Below are 22460 nucleotides of genomic sequence, written 5' to 3'. Positions count from 1 at the left end.
GACTACAAGAAATAAGAAGGGTAACGAGTTTAGACTCTCAGCTCTCATTATCCTCAACTCTGTTATGATATTGAAATCAGATGCTCTACCATCAACAGAAAGTTATGTCATTTATTCTAAAAGTTAAAAGCTTAACTAAAAAAGATCATTTGGGGAGTAACTGCTTTATTAAGATATAACTGATATAACGGTGGTTTTTAGTGAATCCACAGAGTTGTGCATCCATCATCATTATCTAATTCCAGAAGATTTTCAATACACTAAAAAGAAATCTTGTACCAATTGTGCCAATCCTCCCCACCTTCCACAGCCTAGGGAACTACCAGAAGCTCCACAGAAATCCCTAGCCCCTTCTACCATGTGAGGACACAACGAGACAGGGTGTTATTTTCTGTATCTCTAGATTAGCCTATCTGCACATTTCATATAAATGGAATCATAAAATATGTGGTATTTTATTACTGGCTTCCTTCACTTAGCATAGCATTTTCAAGTTCATCTACGTTGTAACATGTATCAGCACTTCATTCCTTTTTACCATCTTTTGTTTATCCATGCATCAGCTTATGGGTATTTGGGTTGTCTCTACTTTTGGGCTATTATGGATAATGCTGCTATAAACATTTGTGTATGAGTTTTTGGATGGACATATGTTTTCATTTCTTTTGGGGACATATCTAAGAGCTCAGTTGCTGGGTCACATAAAACTGTTGGATCATATGGCAACTCTATGTGTAAACATTTGAGGAACTACTGAACTATTTTCCAAAGTGGCTACACCATTTTATGTTCCTACCAGCAGTGTAAGAGGGTTCCAATTTCTCAACATCCTTTTCAATATTTGATTTTTTCTTTAATCTTTATTTTTAAATTAATTAATTAATTATTTTTTGCTGCACCAGGTCTTAGTTGCGGCACGTAGGATCTTCATCATGGGATGCAGGCTCTTAGTTGTGGCATGTGGACTCTTAGTGGCGGCATGCACATAGGATCTAGTTCCCTGACCAGGGACTGAACCCGGGCCCCCTACATTGGGAGCGTGGAGTCTTGACCACTGGACTGCCAGGGAAGTCCCTAATCTGTCTTTTTTTAATATAGCCATCCCAGTGGCTATGAAGTAATAGCTCATTGTGGGTTTTTTTAAATGGTTTTATTTATTTTTTTTGCAGCACGCAGGCCTCTCGCTGTTGTGGCCTCTGCCGTTGTGGAGTACAGGCTCCAGACGCGCAGGCTCAGTGGCCATGGCTCATGGGCCCAGCCGCTCCGCGGCATGTGGGATCCTCCCGGACCAGGGCACGATCCTGCGGCCCCTGCATCGGCAGGTGGACTCTCAACCACTGCGCCACCAGGGAAGCCCCTCATTGTGGTTTTGATTTGCATTTCACTGCTGGCTGATGATGTTGAGCATCTGTGCATGTGCTTGTCAGCCATCTGTATATCTCCTTTATAGAAACATCTGTTTAGATACTGCTCCCACTTTTAAGTTGGGTTTTGCTATTTACAGGATTCTTAGTTGAGGTTTTTCTTTCAGCACTTTAAATATGTCAATCCATTACCTTCTACCTCCATTGTTTCTGATAAGAAGTCCACTGTTAATCTAATTAGGCTTCCTTTATACATGAGTAATTTTTCTCTTGCTGCTTACAGGATTTTCTTCTGGTCTTTGGCCTCAGCAGTTTTACTATGATATTTGTGTTTAGATCTCTTTGTATTTATCCTACAAATTCATCGAGTTAATTTCAATTCAGAGTTTATTGGATGTGTAGATTAATATTTCTCATTAAATCTGGCTTTTAGCTATTATTTCTTCCAAGAATTTTTTTCCGCTCCTTTCTCTCCTTTTGTTCTGGTATTCCCATCACATGTATGTTGACATACTTATCCCATACTTCTCTGAGGTTCTGTTCCATTTTCTTCATCCTATTTTCTTTCCACTCTTCAGATTGCATACTATTATTTATCTTCAAGTTCATAATTCTTTCTTCTGCCAGTTCAAATCTACTACTGAGTCCCTCTAGTGATTTTTAAATTTCAGTTATTGTACTTTTTCAATTCCAGAATTTCCATTTGGTTCTTTTTTATACATAATTTCTATCTCTATATAAATATTCTCTATTATATCTACTGTATGAGACATTGTCATCATGCCTTTCTTTACTTCTTTTATTTTCCTTTCTTTGAAATTGAGGTGAAATTTGCATAATATAAAATTGATCATTTAAAGTGTACAATTCAGTGGCATTTTGTATATTCATGTTGTGTAACCACCACCTCTATACTTATAAAATATTTTCATTAGCCCAAAAGAAAACTTACACTTATTAAGGAGTCAATTTCCATTCCTCTTTTTCCCCAGTACCTGGCAACTACCAATATGCTTTCTTTCACTGTGGAATTTTCTGTTTCAGGTATTTCATATAAATTAATTCATATAAATGTGAACTTTTGTGTCTGGCTTCTTCCACTTAGCATAATGATTCTGACGTTCATCCATGCTTATGTATCAGCACTTTATTCCTTTTTATGGCTGAATCATATTTCATTGTATGGATATACCTCATTTTGTTTATTGATTCATTGGTGATGGACATTTTGGTTGCTTCTACATTTTGGCTGTTGTGAACAGTGTTGCTATGAATTTGTGTACAAGTATTTGTTTGAGTACCCAGTTTCAATTCTGTCGGGTACATACCTAGGAGTGGAATTGCTGGGTAATATGGTAATTCTATGTTTAACTTTTTGAGGAACTGCCAAGCTGTTTCTCCCTTGACTTCTGTAAGTATGGTATCCTTTAGTTCTTTGAACACATTTATAGTAGTTTCTTTAAGTCTTTGCTAAGTCCAACATCTGGGTCCTCTCAAAGGCAGTTTCTGGGTAAATACAATAAAAGCTGTTACCACTGTCTTAGACCAGGGGTCAGAAAACTATGGCTAATGGGCCAAATTTGGCCTGTTATCTGCTTTTGTGTATAAAGCTTCCTTGGAACACAGCCATGTCTGTTGATTTATGTACTGTCTATGGCTGCTTTCACACACTATAATGGCAGAGCTGAGACTGTATGGCCTGCAAGTCTGAAAATATTCATTGTCTAGACTTACAGCAGTTTGCCAATATCTACCTTAGATAATGGTAATACTATTAAGATTAAAGCTTATATTCTTACTGACTCTTAGACTATTGCCAATTGCCTAGTCACCTGGTCTGCCATTTGCAAGACCACAGATTGGTAGATTAAAGATCAAGTCCTCTTTAGGACTGTGAATTGTAGAAACAAATTATAGCTGATATACATGGCAATGGCTCATTCCCTAATGGAATGGGCTGGGTTCATGCTGTTAATTAAGTATGCCCCACCCAGATCCCTGTCACTGCTACTGGGAATCCATCATCACACCGAACATGGCAACACATCCACCATCATGGCCGAGGAAAGTAAGGATTATCTGTGTCTGATGTTAAAGCTACCACTGCATGCCAGTCTTGTGCCTCCTTTCAAAAGTTTGCCTGTTGGGCTTCCCTGCTGGTGTGGTGGTTAAGAATCTGCCTGCCAATGCAGGGGACATGGGTTCAAGCCCTGGTCCAGGAAGATCCAACATGCTGCGGAGCAACTAAGCCCGTGTGCCACAATTACTGAGCCCGCACTCTAGGGCCCATGAGCCACAACTACTGAACCCACATGCCACAACTACTGAAGCCCATAAGCCTAGAGCCCATGCTCTGCAACAAGAGAAGCCACCGCAATGAGAAGTCTCCGCACCTCAACGAAGAGTAGCCCCCACTTGCTGCAACTAGAGAAAGCCCGCGCACAGCAATGAAGACCCAACACAGTCAAAAATAAATAAATAAAATAAAATTTAAAAAAAGTTTGCCTGTTTGTTTTCTAATGAAATAGGCCACAATACATAGAGTGTTGTCCCCTCTCACTCCTGACAAGCTGACTATATTGAGCCTTTGACCACTTGCCTTGGGTCCTCCATTGATGCCTTACTGTTGTCGATATGTTTTCAGGTTATGGTGTCACTGTTCCAGTCTGATCAACCAACTCAAGCCACATTGGCCATAACATAAAATGTGTTATGTTTTTGGCCTTTCAGGTCATATTCAGTTGGACGGTATGATGTCTCTTATTGCAAAGGTTCACTCAACACTGGACCAATAGTCAAGGTATTCAATGGACATTTCATATCCCTTATTATCCTCAAGCTGCTGGTTCCAACAAGAGGTAAATGGATTTTTTAAAAAGTCAACTAAAGAGATTTCTGACTCTACCTCCTTCACTTTCTCCTGATCCACACATCTTAATTAAATGCAAGCATCCACTGAAAGAGTTCACATCCCCTTGGCCACCTTCTAGATAATGATCAGGATAAAAGGGGTGGAGGGTTTTCTTGACCAATTCTGAAATTTTAGACTTCTATTCTGACATTTCCTGAGCATGATGCATCTTTCTTTTCCCTAACAGTTACCCCAAGCCAGCCTGGTTGGTACAGCTGGGTGGCAGCCTGGCCAAAAAGGAGCTTATAGAATTCAAACTTAATCTTGGTTTAGTCACCCGTATTCTCCTTTTGGATTGAACTGGTTCTAGATCAGAGTCGGCAAACTATAACCCATGGGCCGAGCCTGGTCTGCTGCCTGCTTTTGTAAATAAAGTTTTACTGAATCACAGTCATGACTGTTTCTTTATTATGTATTGTCTATGGCTGCTTTTGCTCTACAAAGGCAGAGTTGAGTAATTGTGACAGAAGCCTACAAAACTGAAAATATTTCTCTTCAGCTCTTTACAGAAAAAGTTTGCCAACCTCTATCCTATGAAGATAATGACCATTTGGTTGAGTAAACTGCTCACCAAGTTCCCCTGCAGTAGCCCATGCCCATGAAGGTGGGAAATATGATGGATTCCTATACATTTTGGAAAAATATCCTTGTCGGACTACCCTGGTGGTCCAGTGGTTAAGACTCCACACTCCCAATGCAGGGGGCCCGGGTTCAATCTCTGGTCAGGGAACTAAGATCTTGCATGTTGCACAGCGTGGCCCCCCAAAACATAAATTAGGGGGACCCTCAAGATGGCAGAGGAGTCAGACATGGAGATCACCTTCCTCCCCACAAATACATCAAAAATACACCTACATGTGGAACAACTCCTACAGAACACTTACTGAACGCTGGCAGAAGACCTCAGACTTCCCCCAAAGCAAGAAAATACCCACGTACCTGGGTAGGGCAAAAGAAAAAACAGAGATAAAAGAATAGGGACGCGGGCTTCCCTGGTGGCGCAGTAGTTGAGAGTCCGCCTGCTGATGCAGGGGACACGGGTTCATGCCCCGGTCCGGAAAGATCCCACATGCCGCGGAGCGGCTGGGCCTGTGAGCCACGGCCGCTGAGCCTGCGCATCCGGAGCCTGTGCTCCGCAACGGGAGAGGCCACAACAGTGAGATGCCCACATACCGCGAAAAAAAAAAAAATAGAATAGGGATGGGACCTGCACCTCTGGGAGGGAGCTGTGAAGGAAGAAAAGTTTCCACATACTAGGAAGCCCCTTCACTGGCCGAGATGGGGTGTCGGGGGGTGGGAAGCTTCAGAGCCATGGAGGAGAGCGCAGCAACAAGGGTGCAGAGGGCAAAGTGGAGAGATTCCCGCACAGAGTATCAGTGCCAACCAGCACTCACCAGTCTGTGAGGCTTGTCTGCTCACCCGTCGGGGCAGGTGGGTACTGGGAGCTGAGGCTTGGGCTTCGCAGTTCAGATCCCAGGGAGAGGACTGGAGTTGGCTGCATGAACACAGCCTGAAGGGGGCTAATGAGCCACAGCTGGGCAGGAGGGAGTCAGGGAAAAAGTGTGGACCTGCCTAAGAGGCAAGAAACCATTGTTTTGGGGTGCACGAGGAGAGAGGATTCCTTACCTGTCTGCCCACAGAAGGCAGAGCACCGCCTAAATGAGCTCCAGAGATGGGTGTGAGCCACGGCTATCAGCTCAGACACCAGAGATGGGCAGGAAACACTAACGCTGCTGCAGCCACCAAGGATCCTGTGTGCAAGCGCAGGTCACTAACCATACCCACAGGGAGCCTGTGCAACCCACCACTACCAGGGTCCCATGATCCAGGGACAACTTCCCTGGGAGAACACACATGGTGCACCTCAGCCTGTTGCAATGTCACACCGGCCTCTGCCACCGCTGGCTCACCCCGTATTCCAATTATAACTACTGCACCCATCCCTCCTCCTGGCATGAGTGAGCCAGAGCCCCTAATCAGCCGATGCTTTAACCGCATCTTGTCTGGGCAGGAACAGAAGCCTGAGGGCAACCTACAGGAAGAGGTGGCGGCAAAACCAAAGCTGAACCCCAGGAGCTGTGCAAACAAAGAAGAGAAAGGGAAATTTCTCCGTGCAGCCTCAGGAGCAGTGGATTAAATCCCCACAATCAACTTGAGGTACCCTGCATCTGTGGAATACCTGAATAGACAACAAATCAACCCAAAATTGAGGAGGTGGACTTTGGGAACAACTGTGGACTTGGGGTTTGCTGCCTGCAACTGACTTCTTTCTGATTTTTATGTTTATTGTAGTATGGTTTTTAGTGCTTGTTATCATTGGTAGACTTGTTTATTGGTTTCGTTGCTCTCTTTTTTTAAAGTATTTTATTTTAATAATTAAAAATTTTTTTTATTTTAATAGTTTTATTTTACTTATTTTTTTTTCTTTCTTTTTTTTCTCCCTTTTCGTCTGAGCTAGTTGGCTGACAGGGTCTTGGTGCTCCGGCCTGGTGTCAGGCCTGAGCCTCTGAGGTGGAAGAGCTGAGTTCAGGACACTGGTCCACCAGAGACCTCATGGCCCCATGTAATATCAATTGGCGAGAGCTCTCCAAGCAATCTCCATCTCAATGCTAAGACCCAGCTCCCCTCAATGGCCAGCAAGCTCCAGTGCTGGACACCGCATGCCAAACAACTAGCAAGACAGGAACACAACCCCACCCATTAGTAGAGAGGCTGCCTAAAATCATAGTAAGTTCACAGACATCCCAAAACACACCACTGGACTCAGCCCTGCCCAACTGAAAGACAAGATCCAGCCCCACCTACCAGAACACAGGCACCAGTCCTGTACACCAGGAAGCCTACACAAGCAACTAAACCAACCTTACCCACTCGGGGCAGACACCAAAAACAATGGAAACTATGAACCTGCAGGCTGTGAAAAGGACATGCCAAACACAATAAGTTAAACAAAATGAGAAGACAGAGAAATATGCAGAGATGAAGAAGCAAGGTAAAAACCCACCAGACCAAACAAATGAACAGGAAATAGGCAGTCTACCTGAAAAAAAATTCAGAGTAATGATAGTAAAGATAATCCAAAATCTTGGAAATAGACTGGAGAAAAAAAGAGGAAACGTTTAACAAGAACCTAGAAGAACTAAAGAGTAAATACACAATGATGAACAACACAATACATGAAATTAAAAACTCTCTAGAAGGAATCAATAGCAGAATAACTGAGGCAGAAGAACAGATAAGTGACCTCGAAGATAAAATAGTGGAAATAACTACCACAGAGCAGAATAAAGAAAAAAGAATGAAGTGAATTGAGGACAGTTTCAGAGACCTCTGGGACAACATTAAACGCACCAACATTCATATTACAGGGGTCCCAGAAGAAGAAGAGAAAAAGAAAGAGTCTGAGAAAACATTTGAAGACATTATAGTTGAAAACTTCCCTAACATGGGAATGGAAATAGTCAAGCCCAGGAAGCACAGAGAGTCCCATACAGGATAAATCCAAGGAGAAACACACCAAGACACCTATTAATCAAACTATCAAAAATTAAATACAAAGAAAAAATATTAAAAGCAGCAGGATAAAGCAAGAAATAACATACAAAGGAACCACCCCCCCATAAGGTTAACCACTAATCTTTCAGCAGAAACTCTGCAAGCCCGAAGGGAGTGGCAGGACATATTTAAAATGATGAAAGGGAAAAACCTACAACCAAGATTACTCTACCCAGCAAGGATCTCATTCAGATTCAATGAAGATATTAAAACCTTTACAGACAAGCAAAACTTAAGAGCATTCAGCACCACCAAACCAGCTTTACAACAAATGCTAAAGGAACTTCTCTAGGCAGGAAACACAAGAGAAGGAAAAGACCTAGAAACACAAACCAAAAACAATTAAGAAAATGCTAATAGGAACATACATATCAACAATTACCTTAAATGTAAATGGGTTAAATGCTCCAACCAAAAGACACAGACTGGCTGAATGGATACAAAAACAAGACCCATCTATATGCTGTCTAAAAGAGACTGACTTCAGACCTAGGGACATATACAGACTGAAAGTGAGGGAATGGAAAAAGATATTCCATGCAAATGGAAATCAAAAGAGAGCTGGAGTAGCAATTCTCATATCAGACAAAATAGACTTAAAGACTATCACAAGAGACAAAGAAGGACACTACAACACTACGTAATGATCAAGGATCAATCCAAGAAGAAGATATAACAATTGTAAATATTTATGCACCCAACACAGGAGTACATAAGGCACATACTAACAGCCATAAACGGGGAAATCAACAGTAACACATTCATAGTAGGGGACTTTAACACCCCACTTTCACCAATGGACAGATCATCCAAAATGAAAATAAATAAGGAAACACAAACTTTAAATGACACATTAAACAAGATGGACTTAATTGATATTTATAGGACATTCCATCCCAAAACAACAGAATACACTTTCTTCTCAAGTGCTCATGGAACATTCTCCAGGATAGATCATATCTTGGGTCACAAATCAAGCCTTGGCAAATTTAATAAACTTGAAATTGTATCAAGTATCTCTTCCGACCACAACACTATAAGACTAGATATCAATTACAAGAAAAAAACTGTAAAAAATACAAACACATGGAGGCTAAACAATACGCTACTAAATAACCAAGATCACTGAAGAAATCAAAGAGGAAATCAAAAAATACCTAGAAACAAATGACAGTGAAAACATGATGAGTCAAAATCTACAGGATGCAACAAAAGCAGTTCTAAGAGGGAAGTTTATAGCAATACACTCCTACCTAACGAAACAAGAAAAATCTCAAATAAACAACCTAACCTTACACCTAAATCAATTAGAGAAAGAAAAACAAAAAAACCCTAAAGTTAGCAGAAGGAAAGAAATCAAAAAGATCAGATCAGAAATAAATGAAAAAGAAATGAAGAAAACTATAGCAAAGATCAATAAAACTAAAAGCTGATTCTTTGAGAAGATAAACAAAATTGATAAACCATTAGCCAGACTCACCAAAAAAAAAGGGAGAAGACTCAAATCAACAAAATTAGAAATGAAAAAGGAGAAGTAACAACTGGCACTGTAGAAATCCAAAGAATCATGAGGGATTACTACAAGCAACTAAATAACAATAAAATGGACAACCTGGAAGAAATGGACAAATTCTTAGAAAAGCACAACCTTCCAAGAATGAACCAGGAAGAAATAGAAAATATAAACAGACCAATCACAAGCACTGAAATTGAAACTGTGATTAAAAATCTTCCAACAGGGCTTCCCTGGTGGCACAGTGGTTGAGAGTCTGCCTGCCGATGCAGGAGACACGGGTTCGTGCCCCGGTCCGGGAAGATCCCACGTGCCGCGGAGCGGCTGGGCCCGTGAGCCATGGCGGCTGAGCCTGCGCGTCCAGAGCCTGTGCTCCGCAACGGGAGAAGCCATAACAGTGAGAGGCCCGCGGACCGCAAAAAAAAAAAAAAAAAAATCTTCCAACAAACAAAAGCCCAGGACCAGACGGCTTCACAAGCGAATTCTATCAAACATTTAGAGAAGAGCTAACACCTTTCCTTCTCAAACTCTTCCAGAATACAGCAGAGGGAGGAACACTCTCAAAATCATTCTACAAGGCCACCATCACCCTCATACCAAAACCAGACAAAGATGTCACAAAAAAAGAAAACTACAGACCAATATCACTGATGAACATAGATGCAAAAATCCTCAACAAAATACTAGCAAAGAGAATCCAACAGCACACTAAAAGGATCATACACCATGATCAAGTGGGGTTTATCCCAGGAATGCAAGGATTCTTCAATATATGCACGTCAATCAATGTGATACACCATATTAACAAACTAAAGGATAGAAACCATATGATAATCTCAATAGATGCAGAAAAAGCTTTTTATAAAATTCAACACCCATTTATGATAAAAACTCTCCAGAAAGTAGGCATAGAGAGCACTTACCTCAACGTAATAAAGGCCATATATGACAAACCTAAAGCCAACATTGTTCTCAATGGTGAAAAATTGAAACCATTTCCTCTAAAATCAGGAACAAGACAAGGTTGCCCACTCTCACCACTATTATTCAACATAGTTTTGGAAGTTTTAGCCACAGCAATCAGAGAAGAAAGAGAAGTAAAAGGAATCAAAATTGGAAAAGAAGTAAAACTGTCACTGTTTACAGATGACATGATACTATTCATAGAGAATCCTAAAGAGGCTACCAGAAAACTACTAGAGCTAATCAATGAATCTGGTATAGTAGCAGAATACAAAATTAATGCAGAGAAACCTCTTGCATTCCTATACACTAATGATGAAAAACCTGAAAGAGAAATTAAGGAAACACTCCCATTTACCATTGCAACAAAAAGAATAAAATACCTAGGAATAAACCTACCTAAGGAGACAAAAGACCTGTAAGCAGAAAACTATAAGACACTGATGAAAGAAATTAAAGATGATATAAACAGACGGAGAGATATACCATGTTCTTGGATTGGAAGAATCAACACTGTGAAAATGACTATTCTACCCAAAGCAATCTACAGATTCAACACAATCCCTATCAAACTACCAATGGGATTTTTCACAGAACTAGAACAAAAAATTGCACAATTTGTATGGAAACACAAAAGACCCCGAATAGCGAAAACAATCTTGAGAACGAAAAACGGAGCTGAAGGACTCAGGCTCCCTGGCTTCAAAGTATATTACAAATCTAGAGTAATCAAGACAGTATGGTACTGGCACAAAAACAGAAATATCAATCAATGGAACAGGATAGAAAGCCCAGAGATAAACCCGTGCACATATGGTCACCTTATCTTTGATAAAGGCAGCAAGAGTACACAATGGAGAAAAGACAGCCTCTTCAATAAGTGGTGCTGGGAAAACTGGACAGCTACATGTAAAAGAATGAAATTAGAACACTCCCTAACACCATACACAAAAATAAACTCGAAATGGATTAAAGACCTAAATGCCAGACAGTATAAAACTCTCAGTGGAAAACATAGGCAGAACATTCTTTGACATAAATCACAGCAAGATCTTGTTTGATCCACCTCCTAGAGTAATGTAAATAAAACCAAAAAGAAACAAATGGGACCTAATGAAACTTCAAAGCTTTTGCACAGCAAAGGAAACCATAAACAAGATGAAAAGACAGTCCTCAGAATGGGAGAAAATATTTGCAAATGAAGCAATGGACAAAGGATTAATCTCCAAAATATACAAGCAGCTCATGCAGCTCAATATCAAAACAATGAACAACCCAATCCAAAAATGGGCAGAAGATCTAAATAGACATTTCTCCAATGAAGATATACAGATTGCCAACAAACACATGAAAGGATGCTCAACCTCACTAATCATTAGAGAAACGTAAATCAAAACTACAATGAGGTATCACCTCACACAGGTAGAATGGTCGTCATCAAAAAATTTACAAACAATAAATGCTGGAAACGGTGTGGAGAAAAGCGAACCCTCTTGCACTGTTGGTGGGAATGTAAATTGATACAGCCACTATTGAGAACAGTATGGAGGTTCCTTAAAAAACTAAAAATAGAACTACCATATGACCCAGCAATCCCACTACTGGGCATATACCCTGAGAAAACCATAATTGAAAAAGAGTCATGTACCACAATGTTCATTGCAGCACTATTTACAATAGCCAGGACATGGAAGCAACCTAAGTGTCCACTGACAGATGAATAGATAAAGAAGATATGGCACATATATACAATGGAATATTACTCAGCCATGAAAAGAAAGGAAATTGAGTTATTTGTAGTGAGGTGGATGGACCTAGAGTGTGTCATACAGAGTGAAGTAAGTCAGAAAGAGAAAAACAAATACCATATGCTAACACATATATGTGGAATCTAAAAAAAAAAAAAAATTGGTTCTGAAGAACCTAGGGGCAGGACAGGAATAAAGCAGATGTAGAGAATGGACTTGAGGACATGGAGAGGGGGAAGGGTAAGCTGGGATGAAGTGAGAGAGTAGCACTGACATATATACACTACCAAATGTAAAACAGATAGTGGGAAGCAGCTTCATTGCACGGGGGGAGATCAGCTCGGTGATTTGTGACCACGTAGAGGGGTGGGAGGGAGACGCAAGAGGGAGGGGTATGGGGATATATGTATACATATAGCTCTTTCACTTTGTTATACAGCAGAAACTAACACAACATTGTAAAGCAATTATACTCCAATAAAGATATTTTTAAAAAGTAACAAAAAAATAAATTTAAAAAATAACAAAAATAAAAATCCCCTTGTCCCTCCTGCAGTTGACCACTGTGAGTAGCAGATGATCGGAAAAAAGTGAAATCATTTACACTGGTATGGGGCACACCAATTTTATGATCATAAGGGATGGCAATAACTCCAGAACCTGGGGAGGGAACACTTTAGACCCTGGGAAGTAAGTACTTAAGGAAGGGGAGGAATTAATGCTTCCTTCCACCTCTAGATCCAGCATTGCACCTTGGCAAAACAATTATATGGTCCACCTGAGGCAAGCAGCCGCTGCAGCTGACAATCTGACCTACTGTTGGATTTCTCATCATTGTCTTTGTGCTATGATAACTGAATAATTCATGTAAATGTGGAAGGCCTTGCACTATTCTGCTTTGCCTAGCCTCTCTTCATAAGGGTATAAAAACATGGACCAGCACAACTTGTTTCAATATGACAAATACAAATGCATGTTTTCCTTGATGTCCAAGTGATCTTGAGCTACGTGTTAACAATCAAGGCTGCAACTACTCAGTGACACTTTCCCATGTGATATATGCAAAACAATGTCATGGTGATCCAAATCAAGTTTAACAATAAATCCAAACTAGAGTGACCTGTGTCTCTTGGTTTTATATGCTTGTCTATAGAGAACAGGCCACGGAATATCTCTCAGTTGGGTTTCTTTCTTGGCCCATCTATTATATATGTCCCTGTAATTACAGATAACAGCACCAAAGATTAACAGGTAAACTTAAATTTCCTTGTGCAGGCCATAATGGAGAATATCCTGGGCTTACACTACATCTTGGATTTCTGAAATAAGACCTACTGGTCTCCCCTGGGATTTAGTCACAGTTGCCTGACTCTGGGACTCTGGAGTCATAGCTGAAGTCAATATTGCCAGTTGGCCTCATCCTCCTTTTGGGAGCGATATTAATAGCTTTAGTTGATTGCTGTATGACACAAATTGAATATATTTGGTCCTAGCCTCTGCTGATTAAATGAATCAGTGTGATGAAGAAGCGTCATACTCATGTGATAATTTGTCAGAAGCCAAGGTGGTAGGACCAAAAGGTGAAATGTTGGGAAAGGCAGTTCTCTACAGGTTTTTCATGGCCTTACCTTTCTTGCTGGGAATGACAAGATTATAAGGCCCTGACACTCTATCTGGGCCACTCTCAGGGTTGTGTTTACAATGAGCAACACTGTGAGATAATGTCTCCCTCCAGAACAAAGAGGTTGCTTACTGCTTGCTATAAAATGCAGAGTCCCCAGATTCAGAGTCTGTCTCCTGTAACACAACCTGCCCTTTGTGTAGGTATCCAGCTTGGCCTTCTGTGTTGCTGGCATGTGTCTTGGAGGTCAAGGGGAAGTGACATAAACATGCTAATGCTCATGCTGCTTGTTGTGCAATGAATAATAAAGTCCTTAGGGTCTCTGACCCAAGACCCAAGCCTTTAGTCTTCTACCAGCATTCGCAAAACAAGACCAAGCTAAAAACATTTTAGCTTGAAGAAGAGAAAAATCAAATTCCACAATCACTCCTCTTACATTTTCCTTTATACAGATTTCAGCTATATTTTAAATGTTTTCTTCTTTCCATGATAATACCCTTTTTTCTCCCCCCTCCCTCTTTTTTTTTTTTTTTTTGCGGTACGCGGGCCTCTCACTGTTGCAGAGCACAGGCTCCGGATGTGCAGGCTCAGCGGCCATGGCTCATGGGCCCAGCCGCTCTGTGGCATGTGGGATCTTCCCAGACCGGGGCACGAACCCGTGTCCCCTGCATCGGCAGGCGGACTCTCAACTACTGCGCCACCAGGGAAGACCCCCAACTCCCTCTTCCTCTCAGTCTTTTTCATTTTGTTCTTGGTCTCTTCTCTGAGCTCAGGCTGTGCAATGTGTTCCACAGAATAAAGGGTTTCCCCTTTCTGTTCCAGTTCCCTACAGCAGCACTAGCAGAGAGCCGGGACAGAAACAAATTAAATATTTCTTAATATGCTGCTATGAGAACTATTAAATGGCTCACAAAGACCATCCAAAAAGCCTGTTGGTCAAACAAAGCAAGTTTATTAAATTCGCTGCAGTGAGGGTTTAACAGGGTTTTGATAGTGTCTTAATAGGGGAAAGGTAGGGAAGAGTACATTCAGGATTTGGGGGTGAAAGCTCAAGTAGTTTAAGAGGGTTCTCCCCCTCCAAGATGGGGAATGGGATAGGATTAGGCAAAATTTGTGATGTAATGGTTTAAGAATGATGGACATGGGGTCTTGAATAATCTATCCTGATAAATATAATGTTTGCCCTAACAATCAAAATGTTCACCTTAAAAACCAAATGTTTATTTAGATAAACTGCAGAAATTTCCTGGAGCAAAAAGTTATATTGACATAAGCAATCTTAGTTCTCAATCCCAAAGGTTAACATAGGTGGTCTCAGTTCTTAAGACAAAAATGAAAAGTGGTCAGCTAAAACTAAACAAATCTTCAAAAGCTGTAAAAAAAAAAAAAGGGTATGGGTGTGGGAGGAGAAATATCTCACCCAATATGAACTGCTCTAAATTTTATAGTTAAAAGAAACAACTTACTGATATTTAGCCAATCAATTATACAGTAAATTAATCTAACAAAGAAATGAATTCAGGCAAAATGGCCTGCTTCTAATGTAAGTGTTGCATAAAATTTGGTCTTTGGCCTCCTTTTCTTCTCTCTATATCCTCTTCCTCAAACTTAACCATGGCTTCACCTACTATCTATAAGTTTACTCCTAATCTTAGACTTACTCCTTGATATCTCTTTCAAATTAAAAATTATATTTTTCCAAGGAAGACACACAGATGACCAATACATGAAAAGATGCTCAATATCACTAATCATCAGAAAAATGCAAATCAAAATCACAATGAGATGTCACCTCACACCTGTCAGAATGGCTATTATCAAAAAGACAACAAATAACAAGTGTTGGCAAGGATGTGGAGAAATGGGAATCCTTGTGCATTGTTGGTGGGAATGTAAATAGGTGTAGGTGCTATGGAAAACAGTATAAAGGTTCCTCAGAAAATTAAAAATAGAACTACCGTATGATCCAGCAATTCCACTTTTCAGTATTTATCCAAAGAATATGAAAACACTAATTTGAAAAGATATCTGCACTCCCATGTTCACTGCAACGTTATTTACAGTAGCCAAAATATGGAAATAACCTAAGTGTCCATCAATGGATGAATGTATAAAGAAGATGTGGTATATATACTGTGGAATATTATTCAGCCATAAAAAAGAATGAAATCTTGCCATTTGCAACAACATGGATGGACCTAGAGAGCATTATGCTAAGTGAAATAAGTCAGACAGAGAAAGACAGATACCATATGACTTCTCTTATATGTGAAGTCTAAGAACAAAAACGAAAAAACCCCAAACAAAAGTTCATAGCTACAGAAAACAGATTGGTGGTTCTCAGAGGTGGGGGGTGGGAGAAATGGGTTAATTGTTCGGGTTTTTTTAGATTAAATAAATTGAATTAAAAAAATTTTGTTTGTTTGTTTGTTTTTGTCCTCTGAGGCATTTTATTTGCACGTATGTATTACATCCCTAGAAAAAGAATCCAAGGATTTTCCCTCCTGTGTGTTTTCGTCTTGCTTCTTCATGGTCCATGACGCCAGCTGAGGTTGTCAGTACAATGAAACCAAACTGACGGGACGGGAGCAGGTTATTCTGCCATTTTTCTAGATCTTTGAGTTGCACATCAAACCTGGGGCTGATCACTCCACACTTATTTATCCTGCCTGTGAGGTTCACAACAATTTTCCCAGCCCTGTGATCATCGATGATTTCAAATTCGCCAACGTAACCATGCTTCATCATCACAGTGAGAAACCTGACAATGACTTTGGAGCATGGCCTAATAAGAACCTGGCGTTTGCCTCTCTTTTCGGCATTGTTGATACTCTTGAGAGCATCAGCCAGGGCATTCATGTGCGCCATTATGGTGGCATGGAAAGATGGTGGAAAGAAAAGCTGGATTAAAAATGTTTTAAATTATATTCCTAACTGCCTATTTCAACTGGATGTTCTGATTAATTTTCCTGAAAAGATACTTACTCCTCCACAATTATCTAACGATATCACCATCCTCCTGGTCAATGAAGCTAAAAACTTTACAGTAATTTTTTTCTTTTCTTTTTTTTTTTTTTTGCGATATGCGGGCCTCTCACTGTTGTGGCCTCTCCCGTTGCGGAGCACAGGCTCCGGACGCACAGGCTCAGCGGCCATGGCTCACGGGCCCAGCCGCTCCACGGCATGTGGGATCTTCCCGGACCAGGGCACGAACCCGCGTCCCCTGCATCGGCAGGCGGACTCTCAACCACTGCGCCACCAGGGAAGCCCTACAGTAATTTTTAATTTTTGCCTTTCCTTGCTCCCCTTATTCAAAATTGTTCACCATATCACAGATCCAAAGGATTCTCCAAGGCAGTGCTACTCAAAGTGTTGGTTCAGTGAAGAGGTTAAGAACTTATGCAAGGATGTAAACCAACCAGTTTTCCGTCACGGAGAAGTCCCATTCCTGTGGACTTAACAGTGCACTTAGTAAAACAGTTGACTGCTATTCTGAACCAAGCTTGTTACCAAAGTAACAGAAACCCAAGGTAACCCAGAAACAGCTTGCTGAACAACTGCCAGCCTGACCATATCTCATCCCAAAAAAGGTTAGAAAATATTATCCTAAATGTGGACCTTTACATGGGAGACAACACTTTAGTATGACAATGAAGGTCATATGGTCATCTTTTTGCTTTAATTCCAATTTTTGGATAATTTTTCTTAATATATTCTTGTTTCCTCTTTTTTCACTAAGCACTATGTTTTCAAGTTCCATCCATGTGAATATATACACATTTACTCTTTACTTTTCTAATAGCTGCATAACATTCCATGGCACCTCTCCCAGTGATGGACATTCCAATTCTCTTTTACCAGAATGAATTCTGCAAGAACATCTTCACATATGTCTCCTAGTTTGGGCTCTCCTTACTCTTTTCCAAAATTTTAAAACAGTTTCCTGTCTTCTTACTCTTAACTGCTCCCTAATTCAACTCTCCCTCTGCTCCCAGCAGTTCCAAAACCTTTGATAGCTTCCCATGTTACAGAATTAAACACTTATTTCATTGTGGTGGCCAAGGTTCTGATCCTAATTATCTGGGTTTATGTCTTACTATTACACTATTCATATTGTATTCTCCAGCCAAATAGAAATACTATTTTCTGGTCTTCTCATATATTTCTAACTTTCCTGTTCATCAAGCTTTTGCTATTATTATACTCCTCTTTTTTTTTTAATTAAATTTATTTTTGGCTGCATTGGGTCTTCGTTGCTGCACGTGGGCTTTCTCTAGTTGTGGCGAGCAGGGGCTACTCTTCGTTGCGGTGTGCGGGCTTCTCATTGCGGTGGCTTCTCTTGTTGCAGAGCATGGGCTCTAGGTGCATAGGCTTCAGTAGTTGTGGCATGCAGGCTCAGTAGTTGTGGCTTGTGGGCTCTAGAGCACAGGCTCAGTAGTTGTGGCACAGAGGCTTAGTTGCTCCACAGCATATGAGATCTTCCCGGACCAGGGATCGAACTCGTGTCCCCTGCATTGGCAGGCAGATTCTCAACCACTGTGCCACCAGGGAAATTCCTATACTCCCTCTTGAACGCATTTCCTCCCATTTGTAAATCCAGCTTTTGTGGTATTATTATACCTAGATTATATTTATTCATATACTTGTCTTGTGCTAGTCCCATAAGACTATACCTCTTTTATGCTAGTTATTTCCAACAGTCATCAGCATAGTGCTTCATATGCCACATGTCCTCTTTATATACATGCTTAACTGAATAGTAACTCCTAAAAATAAGGAACTGTGGGTACAAAGAGACAAAAGACTTGATTCTGGCCCCAGGAGTTCATAGGATCATTTGCATGGAACCCTCACAGAGCCTTAGAATAGAGATTGGAACTAAGAGTAGGAATTAAGCTAGGCCTTAGGAAAAAAGGTCAGGTCTTAGGTAACATATTCCTTGTTACAGTGCTTTCCATGGTAGGAATGATATAACATTAATAACTAACATAAATGAATACTTACTATGTGCCAAGCACTGTTTTATGGAATTTACATGTACTGGCTTTTAATCTTCACAGCAGTTCAGTAAGGTAGGTAATAATATCATCATCTTCCATTTACAGAGGAGAAAACTGAATCCCAGATAAGTTGAAACATTTGCTCAAGATTGTATAACTAGTAAATGGTAGGTGTATGTATAGAACCCATGTAGTCTGTTTTCCTAACTTGCACCCTTAACTTACTCTGTCTTTACTAACAGAAAGGATATTCTGTTTGGATGAGGTGTAAAAGTTTCACCAAGAACTAAAGTAAAGATACTTTTCTCAGGACTCTACACAAGTCTGAGAATCAACAAAGGAGAATCAACAGATTTCCCTTTTATGAAAATTGACTGTGGACCGAGGGCCAGAAGTTTATGAGATATAACGCAAATGTCAAATCCTACTGTTTTAGAAGGCACTCAGTAGATTATAGTGATTGTTCTCCTTAGCCTTAACTTTTTTACATGGGAATAATAATGGACTGAAAGCTCCTGGAGAGAAGCAATTGCCATTATAACTGCAATTTTCAGCACAATTTCTGGTGTGAAATAACTAATAATAACAATAACTAACGTTTAGTAGTGTTTATTATTTGCTAGTGTTAAAGTAAAATAAAATGGAGACCAAGCTTGGAAATCCTCCAAGCAAACAAAACCAATTAGGCTGCATAAGTTAAACTTAATCTATTGATAGCTTATTTCATGAACTTAAGCAAAAGGAAACATTATTTCTTGTATATGCCCCTGATAACAATAAGCAGAACTTAAATCATCTTCTAAAATAGTATAAGATAAACACTTTTAACCAGTCTCCTGTCATCTGTAAACTCCCAGTGTAACAACCAATCATCGTAAATGTTAAACAACTTCCTCATTCTCACTTTAAAAACCATCCTGTAACTACATGCCTCTGAGCTTCTAACCACTTTCAGTTTGAAGTCTCTCTGTTCACAAATAGCTTATTTGTCACTCAATAAAATATTCGTATCAAATAAATCTCTCTGAATTTTCTTTTGACAGTTTTTGGTGTCAGAAGTGGGACCTACAGAAGATCCCTGATTAGTCAAGAGGCTGGTGAGTAAACAAGTGCCAGTACTCATGGAGCCCATTATGCTCACTGTTTTCTCACTGACCAAGAAGTTTCACAGTACACCTCTCCTGAATCCAAGCTTCACTCCCTTTCGTGTTGAGCTCTCCAATTTTACTGAGCAACTATTGTTGAAACTTTTTGATAAGTCACCCTATTCTGTTCAAAAAGGGGAGGGAGTGTAATTCCCTGTGTTTCAGAACAGCTGTTCAAAAACAGGACCCCTCAGAGTTAAGATGTCCTGGAGAATCTAAGGTGAAGATGGGTTCCACCTGGTCCAAATCACAGACCAGGATCTTGTGCCTTTTGGAAAAATGGGTGAACTTTATAAAGGATGACTGGAATTGCAGTGGCCACTTTGGGGAACCTTTAATTTAGATAAGATAGTCCACCTTAGGGACACCCTTAAAAAGAGAATATTCCAAATTTCTCAGAAACGATGGTAGGCAAAAGCTTCTAAAAGACAAAATGACTCCAAAAACAGCTTCTCTAAAAGAATCCTTACAGCACACAGAAAAAAATTTACCAAAAAAATTTTGGTAAAAAGCTCTAGCCATCAGCAGGTAACCTTAATTTATTACATCTGCCAGAAATAATTTGGATCCAGCTATTCTTTTGAGTTTTATATTACTGTACCTGACACATGGTTAAAATTTAAAAATGAAAGTTATACAATCTCTGTTTGTGTCTGTCTATATATTTATGTATACACGAATTCATGTATGGTCTGTGATATTTTTTAAAGAGCTCTATTTAATCTGCTTAAAGGAAAATAAGCACTTATATAAATTAAGTGCTCTTAAAACTCTCAGAAATATAGAAATTAATCCAAATGCTTTTCAAGTTGGTGTGATCTGGAATGATATTTGGTAAATAAAAGCTACTTTAAATGTGTTGGTTTAATAAAATAGGGTTGTCAACATTAAATATAATGCAAATATACAAACATTTCTACCCAGGTTTACTAGTAAAATAAGCTCATGCTATCTCTATATTATAAAATTTGGCAGCAAGAAAAACAATATAAGATGATGATTAGCTGTTTAATGTTTAATCCAAACATATTTACTAAAAACAAGTAAATTAAATAGAGGTAAGATAAAAGTTTATACTAAGTTAACTTAAATGATGGATATTCATTATCTATTATATCCTATCTAGATCATTTCCAAATAAGATACTGAAACATTAATTGCTAAACATAAATTTATCATAAGTTTTTGGCTTCTTAATTTTTACAGATAAAAGCTACTTGGGGTTATAATAAACATGTCTTTTGCCAGATTAAAAAACCGTACTATCGAAAATATGAACAGGTCAATTATGAATGTGAATGAAGTTGAATCAGCAACTTAAAAACCTCCCAAAAGTTCAGGACCAGATGGCTTTACAGGTGAATTCTACCAAACATTTAGAAAAAAGTTAGCACCTGTCCTTCTCAAATTATTCCAAAAAATTGCAGAATGAGGAATGCTTCCAAACTCATTCTGTGAGGCCAGCATCACTCTGATACTCAAACCAGACAAAGATATCACAAAGAAAAGAAAATTACAGGCCAATATCACTGATGAACATAAACACAAAAATCATCAACAAAATATTAGCAAGCTGGGCTTCCCTGGTGGCTCAGTGTTGAGAGTCCACCTGCTGATGCAGGGGACACGGGTTCGTGCCCCGGTCCAGGAGGATCCCACATGCCACGGAGCAGCTGGGCCCGTGAGCTATGGCCGCTGAGCCTGCGTGTCCAGAGCCTGTGCTCCACAATGGGAGAGGCCACAACAGTGAGAGGCCCGCGTACCGCAAAAAAAAAAAAAAAATTAGCAAGCTGAATTCAGCAGTACATGAAAAGGGTCATACACTACGATCAATGCGGATTTAACCCAGGGATGGGATTGAACCAATCTCATCCTTGAATGTTTCAATATCCACAAAGCAATTAATGTGATACGCCACATTAACAAATTGAAGAAGAAAATCATATCATCTCAATAGATGCAGAAAAAGCTTTTGACAAAATCCAACAACGATTTATGACAAAAAACTCTCAACAAAGTGGGTACAGAGGAAATATACCTCAACATAATAAAGGCCATATATGACAAGCCCACATCTAACATCATACTCAACAGTGAAAAGCTGAAGGCATCTCCTCTAAGATAAGAAACAAGACAAGGATGCTCACTCTTACCACTTCTATAGTATTGGAAGTCCTAGCCACAGCAATCAGACAAGAAAAAGAAATAAAAGGAATCCAAATCAGAAAGGAGGAAGTAAAACCATCACTGTTTGCAGATGACATGATACTACACATAGAAAATCCAAAAGACACTGTCCAAAATCCTACCATAATTCATCAATGAATTCAGTAAGGTTGCAAGATACAAATAAATATACAGAAATCTGTTGCATTTCTGTATACTAACAATGAACTATCAGACAGAGAAATTAAGAAAACAATCCCATTTACAACTCATCAAAAAGAATAAAATACCTAGGAATAAATATAACTAAGGGGGTAAAAGATCTGTACTCAGAAAACTATAAGGCACTGATGAAAGAAATTGGAGACGACACAAATAGATGGAAAGATACAGTGTGTTCATGAATTGAAAGAATTAAAAATGTTAAAATGACCATACTACTCAAGGCAATCTACAGATTCAGTGCAATCCCTA

General features: G+C 39.7%; 2 protein-coding genes across 8 annotated transcripts in view; both read right to left on the bottom strand.

Moving 5' to 3' along the window:
- The window catches only part of AMN1 (antagonist of mitotic exit network 1 homolog), a 65392-nt gene that overhangs the window by 35939 nt on the left and 6993 nt on the right, over positions 1 to 22460 (bottom strand). The window lies entirely within an intron of this gene.
- On the bottom strand, positions 16089 to 16558 carry LOC101336586 (small ribosomal subunit protein uS8-like). The gene has a single exon (XM_033866947.2). The coding sequence runs from the start codon at positions 16541 to 16543 to the stop codon at positions 16151 to 16153; it is 393 nt and encodes a 130-aa protein (XP_033722838.1). The 5' UTR covers positions 16544 to 16558; the 3' UTR covers positions 16089 to 16150.

The sequence above is a fragment of the Tursiops truncatus genome, chromosome 11 (assembly GCF_011762595.2).
Source record: "Tursiops truncatus isolate mTurTru1 chromosome 11, mTurTru1.mat.Y, whole genome shotgun sequence".
Classification (NCBI taxonomy): Eukaryota; Metazoa; Chordata; class Mammalia; order Artiodactyla; family Delphinidae; genus Tursiops; species Tursiops truncatus.
The sequence above is the reverse complement of the archived record's forward strand: the minus strand, read 5'-3'. Positions and strand labels throughout refer to the sequence as shown.